General features: G+C 40.5%; 1 protein-coding gene across 1 annotated transcript in view; it reads right to left on the bottom strand.

The window, feature by feature from the left end:
* LOC146860907 (mucin-5B-like) overlaps positions 1–13,225 on the bottom strand; it is a 74,059-nt gene that overhangs the window by 13,891 nt on the left and 46,943 nt on the right. Inside the window, exons 32-37 of the mRNA XM_085644902.1 lie at positions 12,616–12,851; positions 6,980–7,154; positions 5,830–6,080; positions 3,895–4,078; positions 2,975–3,197; positions 2,057–2,235 (exon numbers count right to left, since the gene is read on the bottom strand). Of these exons, the coding sequence (XP_085501028.1) occupies positions 2,057–2,235; positions 2,975–3,197; positions 3,895–4,078; positions 5,830–6,080; positions 6,980–7,154; positions 12,616–12,851 (1,248 nt within the window). The remainder of the gene's footprint in view (positions 1–2,056; positions 2,236–2,974; positions 3,198–3,894; positions 4,079–5,829; positions 6,081–6,979; positions 7,155–12,615; positions 12,852–13,225) is intronic.

Raw genomic sequence — 13,225 nt, 5'->3', positions numbered from 1 at the left:
AACCGAGCCCGCATCTTCTAAATTTTAATGAAGCCAGGGATGAAAATTCAAACTGGGTTATAACATTTAGATCCCTGCCTCCCCTCCCTGGCAAATAATCTGTACTCCTCGTCAGATGGAATGTTATGGGTTGGATAAAGTAAGGTAACACTTCCTTCGTCAATTTGCTGGTTTCGGGTAAAATGTGATTTCATGACAAGTGTGTTTTTAATGGCTTAGGAACAGCACCAAACTCCTTCTCTCTTCCCATTATACATATAAATGCCAACGATTTTTGGTTCGACTGTCCTGATGCAATAGCAAGCATTACTGCTGCTTCCCTGCATTTCAAAGCCGAGTTCTTCACAAACCATCGATGCCTCACTTATGGAGACCTATGAAATCTTTCTCTAGTCAGTAGACTCGAAAACCATGAAACTCTGCCTATGAGCTAAAACAGAGGACTGGATCTCTCACTAGAAAAAGTGGGCCAATGTACCTATTGCCTGAATGTGTAAAGATGCTCTGGAAGAAGAGATAAAAGAAAACCTACTCTGTACTTTCACTAGTACTCGTAGAATCCCTATTACATCCTGCTGTAATATCGAGAAAATAAATAGTTGACGCAGAATAAAAACTTTGCAAATTGAACATTTTGTGAAGTTGTTACAAAAACTGCTTTAGTAAAAAGCAGGAGTCAAATGCTTCAGACAAAGTAAATGACCCCCAGGACAGGGTTTTCGTGGCACGGTGCTGAGTGCCAATGTATCATTCCTTCTAACGTTTTTACCTAGTACTTTTAAGATTGTGTTGCGTACCCATTTTCTGTGAGTCACTGACAGAATAAAGAAAAGAGAAATATTGTGTGGACAGACTATTGGGTCAGAAATATCGCAGACCAAAATATCGAGAAGGTAAGTGCAAATAGGTAAGTATAGATTTACTATTTTTGACTCCACATCTACGTACCATGAATAGATATGTGTGTGTGTATGTATACAGAGAGATAAGTAGATATATCTAAATATATCCCTGTATATACTTAGACACACATATATATTCTCGATATTTTTGGCACAATATTTAGTCCACATAATATTTCTTCTCTGATATTTTGTGTAGACACCTTTCCTGTACCTATCAGTCTTCCTGTTAGTTTTTCAAAGAATGTTGTCCTTGTTATCATATTTTCATTTTTAATCCTTTAGGTTTACATATTTTTTGTTATCGAATCTGCTCTTTTGGAGAGTGCATATTTTCTCATCAATATTTGATTTCTGTGACTTTTAAATTGGCCCTTTTCCCTCCTCTGTAGAGAAGTCAGCAGCCTCATCCACTACCATACAGCAAGCAACACTGATTGTCAAAAGTCACAGTTTACTTTTGAGGCTGATGATCAAAGCCGCATTTTGGTGGGATTTTGATCAGTCTTACAGAAATCTGATGCAATCTCCTTTCTATGACTACTTCACCCTCATTACGTTCAATTAGTGCAGATCATGTGGGCTCGGTCTGTGTATGGAAATTAAGAAATAGTAACTTGAAGACTCAGTGTTCAATTTATTTTTTGCTGACTATCAAAGGCTGATCCATGTAGGAATTCAAATGTGCCTGGAAATAAAGTAGCGGATTCCTCAATTCTGACCATATGCAGTTCCTTGCACTTAACAATACCTAACTTGTCTGTGTCCTATACCTATTTTCTACTTCTTCTCCGCCAAAGAAATAGGTTAAAAAATGCATGACTTTACATTTAGGACTTAAAAGTTTATGACTTTCTAAGTAGGAATTTATATGTCATCCACACACCATTTGAGAAGCCTGTTTCTCTATGGTCTTTGTACTTTAACAATCTTTATTGTTCAGAAAATGTGTTCCACAAGGCAAGGGCTATAGCAGAATGCAACTAGTACTTCTTGCTGCTAACTTAATGTCATGGGTGGTAAATAATCCTCTAGAAATTCTAGGGCTGTAGTCTTCTATTCCTGTTTCAGTATTCAAGGCTGGAGTCTAACCGTTCTGGCATTAATTCTAGGGTATTGGAGATAGAAAAAGGTCATGCCACTTGTTGACTTACGACACTGTCCGTTGATTTTGCTCCTCCAATCGAGGCAGACGCTATTTGCAATGCATAAGGTTGCGTAAATCTCCAAGCTTGAACACTGCACAGACTTGTTGCTGATTCGGCAGCCATCAAAAACACATCCCTGGTAATAGGATTCAGGTGGCACCAATGCATGGCAATCAGCGAAAACACTAAAAAAAAAAGGATATGACAGATTTATTACAAGCAGTAATGGCACAAATATGTTTTTGAATGATTCATCATAAAGGGTGAACCTGAAGCTGTAGTTGGGAGAATTATGTGACCAGTTGGTCCACTCAGTTGGCTATTAGATCAGAAACCTTGTGGCCCTCGACCTTTATGTTTAAATTCAGCTAGTTACAATTTGATGGGAAATAAATGCAACCAAATCAAATCCTGTTAAACCTGGCCCTTTTTACAGGGTCCCCTGCGGGATTTTTGCCTTTTGTTGCTGAACCTATTTTTGTTTGCATTAGCACTCTGCCATTTCTTCCTGGTAAACAGTTTTAACGTGCGTGTGATCTTTACTAAAGCATGGTAAAGTTGGTTTACACCTGATTGGCACATTTCATGTATTTGTAAATTCCTAGTAAATAGTACTGCATGCACCTAGGCCCTGTGTTGGGTTTGCACTTTTTTACTGTGTGTGTTCAGAAATAGTTTACAAGTTAAGCCTGGAAGCTTCTGTGCCATGCTACCAGAAGGTTAAGCACAAGTTCAGTTAGGGACTTTTGTGGTTCACCGACACAGATTGTGGTTGTTGCCTGAGTGGGGCTTCCACCTCCTTCAACCGATGACCCAATTTCTTATAAAACCAATACAAACTAATGAACTGAAAGACAGTGCCTATTTTCCTGTGAACGTGTAGATTATGTTCAACAAATTAAGCATGCAGCACACGAAACTTACTCGCTCAAAATGACTTTACAAAGCTCTGGTGTTTTGCAGGGTGGTTCAGTTGGTGGCAATTTTGAAGGAATTGGTGTGGGTGGCGGTGGTGGTGGTGGTGGCACATTGCAATAAGGCTTTGTTGTCACATTAACTTTCCAGTGTGGAGCCATCTTTGAGCAATCAGCAACAACTGTTCCATCAGGCATGCGGCAGTCATCTTTTTTATTGTTGGTACAAGTACCTAAGAAAGAGGAAATGAATCAGAGGGAATCATTTCATATGTGGCATTAGTCTTAAGAAAGTGACACATAACTGACTGAAACATGATGTAAAAGCTTTAATATTTCAGTAAACAATTTTAGATTAACAATTTTTCCTCTATTTTACACCATAGTTTAGGCCATGTTAGTTATCAGCTGTCTGTAGCACCATGATACTTTGTTGAAAGAGCACCCAATATAACCAAAATAAGATCATACGAAATAACACAACAATCGCCCATGGGTCAATGGCATATTTCATGAAAGATAATTTCCTCCGAAGGGCTGAGTCAGAAGGGCTAATTACAAGTTTGTGACATGCCAGAAAAAGATGCCCCTCCCATCCCCACCAACGTACAGGTGGAATGGGTATCCACATCCTAGAAGGAGCAATAAGATCTTCAACAATTATTGCCCAAAAAAGGAGCCCATCTACTGTCTGTAGGATGTGAAGTATCTATGCTGCATGTAGACAATGCTTCTGACATGTATAACATCAACCGTTAAATATTGCATCAATTCAAATATCCTTTAAGTTCCCACTCATTTACCATTTTGTAAATCGCTCCCATAATGTAAACAAAAAATGAGAAACACCATGTTTAAAGAAAATCTGAAGTTCAATGCTTAGGAAACAAATTGCAGGGATGCTGTATGGGTTTGGTTGTAACTTCTTACCACATTGCCCTTCTGTGTTGTACCCGAACAAGCTGAATGGGAGTTTCACAACGAAGATCATGCCACTGAAGGAGATGGTGGCATTGATTTCAGGGATCTGAACAATCATGTTGATGCCAGCCGTAGAAATGGAAATGCCATTTTTGGTAAAGCTTGGGATCACCCATTCCTTGTTGAACATTATCTGCGGATATGCAATACATGAAATTGTTACGCAGAGTTTCTTTGTCAGTGGAGTGGGCTACAGTAAAAACTTTTCTCTCTCGAACAACATTGCTGGAAAGTTAGAGTGTGCAAAATGTGCATAATCTGCATTATCATAATTATGTGAGAATTCGGTAAAAGTATGCTTCCTGGCTTAATGTCTCCCTCTGCCACTTCTGAAAAGCAAGGCTGCACCATATTTACAAGAATGTGGTGAAGCCTTGCGTTTTCTCCTGCGATGGCGCTAAGTTTAGCAATTTAACACCAATGCAGGCACCCTTGCACCAGAGAGTGTCTGCATGCAGGAGAGGATTGTGTATGTGAAGGAAGGTGTCCCTTCCTGCACATAAACAATCCTAAAATGCAATTTTGTCACTGTCAGGTGTGCTGCTTCGTGCCCTTATCCCCACCACAACGTTGGTAAAAGTGATGTGGTGGTGGCGATAGGGGCTTGTACATAAGCCCATAGGTGTTTTTTTTATTTTAAGGGAAGATTCTGGCTGTGATCTGATAGAGCAAGACCTCTCTGTACCAAGGAATTGCATTGCAGATGAATGGTTAGTTGAGTTCCATGTTAAATACATTGATTGGCTAGTCTGTAGATAGTGAGCTGGTGTTTGAGCATGTGGGAAGCAATGTGTTAAAATAGGAAAGGCCACAAGACCAGCTGCTCTTTCCTTGAAAGAATTAGACCTGTGGCCAGTGGACATAGGCATATGTTACAGACACAAATGAGGTAAAATTCAGTTTCCCCTTTTATAAGATACCCTAGTCTCAGATGTAAGCAAAGATGACTTCGGCATCGGTAGGTCTTACAAAGACAGCCCAGTTCCACTTTCTAATGTAGGCTTTATTCGCTGCTTACTCCGCTATACTTACACCCAAAAAGGTTACTTAACAATATTAACGTTGTGTCCTGCCACTTCACTCCTTCACAACATAACATTTTTGCTTGATTTTGTAAAATATAAATACACTTTTAAATCAAGGGTCCTATTCTTAAAAAGTTATAGAAGTAAATGAGAAGATAAGCATCTCTGCCTGAACTTACTTTTAGGTTTTGTTCCACTTCACAAACATTTCCAGTAGTATGCCTGGAAACCTGCACTAGGTACTCCTTTCTAGGACTACTGCTGGGAATGTCATGTAATATACCCCCACACTGTTATTTTTAATGTTCAGGAATCTACATTGCGTAAATTTAAGAAAAGGGAAAATTCAGCCAACTGGCTAAAAATAACAGTTTTTGCAATTTTTCTCTTTTCTTTGTGGGGAAAACATTTTTACCTTTGGAGAAAACCCTTTCCATACACTCTTACCAAATCTAGGTGTGATCTGTTCCGCTTCCCATCCTGTAAGGAAGTTACTGAATCTATTTTCTGGAGTAAAATTATGACCTTTGTAGGACATTCCCAAACTTATAAGGCTAACCACGCCTTGCAATTCCTTCCTCTCACCACATGCTAAGGTTTACTTCTGTAGAGTTCACCACACTTACTTCAGAGAAACCTGAAGTAGTAAATGTATTTAAGCCTGCCAGGAATCTTTTTGGTAATCCTTGACAGGCATAAATGGGGATTATTTTAGGCCACAAACCTATATCTGCTCCTGAAAATACCTTTGTGATTCGGGCCCTATGTTTTTCTGTAGGAACAAAGAGGTGGTTAAAACATATTTTCATCCCAGCAATTTCAAAGCAATAGCTGCTTTTTAGAACAAAAGATAACTTACCCTGTTAGTCATCTTCCCCTTGTAAAGTGTACGTGTCAGCATGACTTCGCTGGAGCCGTAGTAAATGTAGAGGGATTGGGGACAAGAAAGGCCATCCTCTGCATTGCAGAAGTAGTTGTCAATGAGTATGCGGAAGTTGTCATACCGTGGGGTGATTTGCTTCACCAGGGTATATGTACAGTTGTCCAGGAATGTGTAGTAGGTGCCATCAAAGGTGATATAATGGGGATCGCCCCAACCACTGCAGACACCTGATGCACAATGAAGATGAGAGGTTAGGATTTGAACAAAACAATGTGTACTTCATGTGGATTGTGCATTTACACAGTAGTGTTTGTCAATCTACAATTAAATTGTTGCTAAGATGTGTTCAACTATCTGTTGTAACTTCACTTTCAGTAGAATCTCACTATTCAGTGGTGCATCTAAGGGGCCTTTTTGTATTTATGTTCTCCAGTGACAGGCCTACTCGGGTCCAAACACTTTAGGGCAATGTTGCAACTTTTTATTTAAAAATGTGCCTCAATAGCTGATCAGCAGCCTCCATCGAGCCTCGACTTGAGGTCATCATTTTCGAGCCCCCTCAATCTTTCTCCTAATTTGACCACTACAGATATAAGATAGAGCTAAACCTGTGCACGTCTTATCCATGTGCTCCCCATATTCTTTTATATTATACTGATTCTATGTCACTATACTTTTCAGGACTGGTTATCATGTTCCAGGGATATTTTTATTCTGAAGGGTGATTATCAATCTAGACTTAGATCCTCAAAACAAATATTTATGCTGATGATTTGAAGCTGTGCCATGTCTAGTAAAACGTATTCCCCTAGATGTCAAATGTGCATTCGTTCACATGTCTGCCTAGTGAGTTGTGGCGAGCTTAAAAGACACTAGATGCATTTTCAACATGGCCAGGAGGTGCCCTAAAACAGGTGCTTCTGGCCCAGTTAATTTCAATAGCTAATTTGGAGGGTTTTTGTCCTGCCAAAAAAATGTTTAGGGGTGAACATCTGCACAGCAGTACCAGCGCATAGAAACCATCTGTGTTATTAACGTGGCGTCTTGTCACATTAGTGACATAGTTCATCGCAAAAACTATTTTGAATGTTCAGTGCAAATATGACCATTGTGTCATAGTACTTACATTCACACTCATAGTGATAGCAGCAGCCATCCTCGCTGTAGACTTTGATGGGAGGGAAGCCGCTCTCACAGGTCACCGCCTTGACCTCTGGACATTGCACGGGCTCGATAGTGACCACATTGTTTCCACGACAGGTTGCCACAGTGCAGTTATTAATTATCCAGGTCTCGTTCAGCTGTTAGAAGTAAAGAAAATGGCAAATACTTCAGTGGATTGTCCTGACCACAGACTGCATGTTGGGAATATGGATGATCACTGAACCTCTGATAGTACAGAACGTGAACGCGCATATAGCATGCATCAATTGCGTTTACAGTGAGCCCTATATGTCAGCTTAGTTTATTGTTTATGATTAATTAAAACCATTGCATGCAAAAATAAGAACAAAGTGCAAATTAGCAGTAAATAATAGGGTTCAGTTAAAAGTTTCAGAATGTTCTGATCTATCCATAATAAATACTCAGTAAGAGGACCATTTGGGTGAATAAGCAAGGATTGCTTGGTGGCATCTACGAATTCCACTAGCTAAAAAAGCTACCCTCAAGAGCGCTCCTCTATCATGCATAAGGGAAGGACATATGTAAACAAAGTGAACCATATCCTCCTTGCATGCTTCACATAGCTAACAGCAGCTTTCTTCGCAGGTCCTTCACCAAGGAAGTCTGTGCAGTAAGTCTGGTAATTGAACAAAGCAAAAAAGCATAAACTTTAGTTTTAGGAACGGTGAGTAACCAGAAACAAGTTAAGGCTGAGATTTTAGGAATTTGGAGTTCTGTAACACCATCCTGGCATGAGATCTTTTGCACAGTGTTGCCTAATCTACCACTATCGACAGCTTCCTTGTCAGGCCATTTATTATGTGTTTTAGGGCAGTGTATGCTATACTCAGGTACTAAAAGGAATCCAGACCAAAAGTGTGTATAGCAGAGTTCAGATACAGTCTGCCACAGATTGAGGGACAGTTAGCTAAAGTAGGTCATAATATTGTGTTCACTGAATTATCAGCTTGTAGCAAGTCTTAATATAGGCTCATTGCCTGGCTATGGAATGTTTGGCAATTCTAAATTCTAAACAAATTTGTGATGGTGAAGCATTTTTGGCAAATTGAAGATGCTCCTGTAAAGGCTTGAGATTATGGTGTTAAGTTGCGCAGCGTCATGCCCGCGCAGTGCCTACTACCATTGGTCCATGCCAGAAATAATTTGGTTTTAATGATCTTTAACCCCTTCGCTGCTGCGGACATTCCGCTGCAGCGCTGGGGGGGCAGGGGGCAGCGCGGTGGGCCTGTGCTCATGACGGAGCCGCGCCGTCATGAGCCACAGTTGAGCTGTGCTCATGACGGAACGGTTCCGTCATGACTCCGCCCATTTGCGTTGTCCCCCCGCACAGGCGGGGAAACAGCGCCGCGTAGGCGGAGCGGCCGCCAACGGGCGTGTCATGACGGAACCGTTCCGTCATGAGCACACGGCAACCGTGGCTCATGACGGAACGGTTCCGTCATGAGCGGGGAAGGGGTTAAGAACAGGCCAAGAAATGGACCCGTCAACACACCGAGCAGAGAGCAGAATGCCTGAGCGAGGGTGTTGCTTTTCTGGAAAATGTGTTGCTTTTGAAATTGGAATGAGCCTTGCAAGGGGCGCTCTTCCGCAAGGGCGGAGGAGCTTCGCCCCGCTAGCTCACAGCTAGCACTGAAAAATAAAATGATATAACTTCATAATTTTTTTCCACTTGTTGGCTGAGCTAGTGGGCAGCAAGAAGGGGCAGAGCCTCGGAGGGGAGGCAAAGGAGTGGTATGTGCATTTCTAAGTGTACATGCGTGTTTGGACAGCTGTCTCAGGCCGGCCAAAAACACATGCACATTTAGGTTTCTCCAATCAGGTTTTATTGAACAGCCGGGCTGGAGAAACCTCACAGACTCCCTGGCCTGAGTGAAGGGTCTTTTCAACCTGCTCAGGCTAATCCCCGTGCTGCTCTCATAGCATGAGAGCAGCGTGGGGATTGCTCAGGGAGTCTGTGATGTAGTCCCAGTGTCTGCTAGGAGCAATAAGACCGAGGCACGACACAGGAGGTAGCTGGCAGCTGCAGGTAAGATTTCCTTTTTTTTTTAAATGAATATTCTTTAACTCCCCCCCGCACTCACCCTGTGCTCCCACTCCTGTGCTCCCCCACCCCACCCCTTTTTCTTTATGTGAGCTGCCACTGGAACCTTGTTAATCAAATAACAACCCCAGGTATTGATTTTCAGGCACAATGTCTAGGGGCTGTCATTGAAGATACCATCTATGAGGGGTTTGATTAGATGATTAATTACCGTCATTTTAGATTTGAATCAATTTCTTGACATCCCAATGGCAATGGACTATAGATTTAATGTATCTATTAAACATTTAAGGCCGATTTTAGTTTGGCCCAGCAGTATCACATCATCAGCATATAGCAAATGAAAGAGATGAAAATCTCTGCGCTTAGGTAGATAAGAATCAACTTGGTCCAAATCTGTAGACAGATAGTCCAGGAAGAGATTGAACAACTGTGGTGCCAGCACATATCCCTGTTTGAGGCCTTGATGCGTAAAGCTTTCCCTTGACAGACAGGTGCCATTGCCTATCTTAATCCTTAGCCAAGTGTTCATATATAGTTACTGTATAGCTTGCAATAAATGGTACAGTGAGCCCTATGAATTTCTATGGGCCATTTCAAGACACAGAGGGGCTGATTACAATGTCGGGTGGAGTTGCCTCTGCCCGACATCATCTCGGTCATGGGACCGACCAACACCCGGTTGGAGGTCCTGACCGGCCCATTAAGATGCGTCCTAACACTGTTTGGTCGCAACCCGACATAGGAATCCCGCAGGTGGGTTGAGCCACCCTTGGGATTACAGGCCGCATTCAGACTGGCCGACAGGCTCTCTGAGCCTGTCTGAAGCCAGCCGAAATAACCAGCTTAGTACGATGCAGTTTTAAAAGCTCTGACCGAGGATCAGAGCCTTTTATGATGCATCGTAATCAGCCCCAGAATGTCCTAGACAAAATAATGCTTGAAAATAACCATGCTTTTTAGACCCTTGCAAATGCATTCAAATATCTAGTGCTTCAATAAGCACAATGAAGCCACTCTGTCGATTGTTAGCATCACATAATGCAAGGGTCCTTCTCACAGGTCCAAGTGAAATGCACTACTCTGTCATACTGCTATTCATGTTCTGTTTTGAATAATGAATGGCGCTAGCAGAATACCCAGTCTAATAAGGATTAGTGACCTCCATCTGTGCACAAAATATAGAAACGTGTCGCTCAGTTGGATTCCTTTTCTTCATATTTTATTTATGTTTAAATAAACCTACAAGGAAACTAAGTGCCTGTGAAAAGGAGTAGCTCAGATAGCCTCCTGCATAGAAATGAAAGGTTTCGAAAGCCTTTCTCAATGGGGACACCAGTAAGTTAAACCTTAGTTGTTCTGGTAGCAGATTCCACATGGTGATCACCTGGGTCGGGATAGTGCCACCACTGGTGCATTTATACAATGGGTGCTCCCAAAATGATCTTATCATTTGAGCTTAATCTTCTTTACTGTTTATCAATTCGTAACCTGTTTCTTATTTTTCCTATGTAGCAATAGAGGATCAGTAGCTACAAATGTCTGTGCCCTCTGCAAACTCTATCTAGACCATACTCTGACTACTAGTCTTTTACTGCGAATGCCTTGCTCATGGATGTGCTGTTGATGAATCATAGTTCATCTCCAATACAGATATGTCTCTATGTTTTGGAATTCGCTGAGTGCTTGTGTCTTTATTCCTGGCATACCCATTCCTTAACTTCCCTGATGTTCTTGTATCAGCACTACTTGTGTACTTCTTTCCTCTTTTACATCATTATGCTGCATTTGGCTTTTAAATCTACGGCCACAGCGTCCAGTCCTGACTAGTAAATCTACCCAACCAGTCTCTGTCTGTCTCAATATTTCCTCATGCTCCCTTTTATGTGTTGCAGGATCTGTCTGTCTAATGTGTGTTCCATTCAGCTCTTGCTTTTTCTAAAGACCCATCAAATGAAGTGCTAGGGTTTTTTAGTGTTCCAGTGTAGCACTACAGACACCAATTAATGAAGTCTTAGGAGCCTTTTCACAAAAGTTGTTTTGGAGTATGTACAGTACCGCTACGTTACATGCCCCAAAATGCAATTCACAAACCTTCAGCTAGAAATATCTGCCTTCATCTAGGTTATTTTTTCTGGTACGAGATCTAGTCTAGGTGGTTGAGATGCACACATAAGTATTAGATTTAGAACTAAATGAGGGAGAAACACTGGGAAGCAAGTGGAACATGGGGAATAGTTATTGTAAAATAGGTAGGGTTAAGAGAAATTTAGGGAGCGTTTAGGAAGGGGCATCCTAATACCCAGTGATCCACAGAAGACAATTGGAATTTGTAAAATACACATTTAAATCTACTATATCAGTGTTTCTAACAAACAGGCTTAAATGTAATCCAGCCCATCTGTGGAGTAAGTGAAGCACCATGCATGGCCACCACTGGTACTGCACAACGTCCATTGAATTTATTGAAGAAGGCAATAACAACAACACATATTGAAACATATGAAATAAATTAAATTAAATAACATCTTAAATTAAACTTTTAAGTGTTTGCAACTCGATCATTAAAAATGTTAAGTGAAAAAATAAGTGTTCAATTCTAATAAACATAGTAAAGTTTTAATAACATATAAAAGTAGCTTAGTTGTTAAGAAATTAAAATCACAAAAAAAGGACACATTCCTTGCAACCAAGACTTTGGCACAGCAACACAAATTATATTGTGGGTTATGGGGAGGGGAATTAACATTTAACTCAATCAAATAAAAAAATACATGAAAATTAAAATTAATTAATTAAGTTAAAATGTAATAATATATTATTGTTTAGTTCACGTCTTTTGTTCCTTGTTACGGTGGTAGTACTATATGAATAGAAGTCAGTGATATATTTTAATTAAACATACATGTGTATAGTATTTTTTAATTTACTATTCACTATTTTAAAACTCCCTATTATTTTCTATACAGAGATCAGCATTGAAGAGACAAATATTTCCATCAGCAGTCAGAAAGTTACTAATAGTAATTTTTGGGTTGTAAATTCAGTTGTAGGTTTCACCACCCCTTTATTTGAGCCGTGTTAATCTATATCTATGTGTAACATTATACATTGAAATGGTGAAATTCCAACCATAGTTGTAAGTGTAGATCTACACCTTGGGAGATCTACACAGACAAACTTACTTTAGTGAGTAAGGACCCAACTTATTCTTAAGCAATCTTTTAGACCATGCAGAAGTCATGTTCCTTAAAATACCTCAGTGTGAAATGTGTGTTTATGCATAGTTATGGATAATTTGCAAAATTTGCAGATTTTACCAAATACGTAAGAAAAGAATACTAACAGAGAATATGCTTCATAATTTACATTTTGCTGCATAATATAGATAACCTTGCTGCATAATTTGGTCCTGTATGCCCCACAATCCAAATACCTCACAATACCTGCAGAGTGGTTTGGGGGCTATCAATATACAGGCGGACTATGCAGAAGCATTTGAAAACATCCTGATCAGCTTGACCTTGTTTTCTCACCTGTTTTGGGGGGCAGCCTGGAACTGTGGTTGTTGTTGGACTTGGGGTTTTAGTTGAAGTGGTCGTTGGTGCAGCGGTTGTAGGTTTCCTTGTGCTTTTGGTTGTAGGAGATGTTGTGGGGGTTGTTGGTATTGGTGTCGGACATGGTCCTGGAATTCTCTCAGCTTCACACTCTGTACTACAAATGGCAATGAACATGCAGCCATCGGCATCCGTGATATTGTAAAGAACGTCCCCTGAAAAAAGCAGAAAACAAGTGAAATTCGCGACAGTGCAAAATATCAGCGAGTAAACAGGTAATGAAACCAAATGTATGCTCTTCTCCCTTGCCTCAGATCACTTCAGTGTCCAAGCAAAGGAACTGCCTTACTGTAACCTTCCTTTCTCTCAGACAAACGTATTTATGAAAGGCAAATGTTTGAAAAGATTAAAAGCCCCAAAAGGTCCCGTGAAAGATTGTTTAATTCAGTTTCGGAAAAGGATAGTCTGCCATTCATATAACTTTCTGATTTCTTTTGCTTAGCACCTCAGTGCTAATAGGTTGTAGAACACTTTATGTATAACAGGGAGAGACAGATTTCAAAATGTGCAAATCCATTCCAAAAAGAAG

The sequence above is a fragment of the Triturus cristatus genome, chromosome 3_1, assembly GCF_964204655.1.
Source record: "Triturus cristatus chromosome 3_1, aTriCri1.1, whole genome shotgun sequence".
Taxonomy (NCBI): Eukaryota; Metazoa; Chordata; class Amphibia; order Caudata; family Salamandridae; genus Triturus; species Triturus cristatus.
The sequence above is the reverse complement of the archived record's forward strand: the minus strand, read 5'-3'. Positions and strand labels throughout refer to the sequence as shown.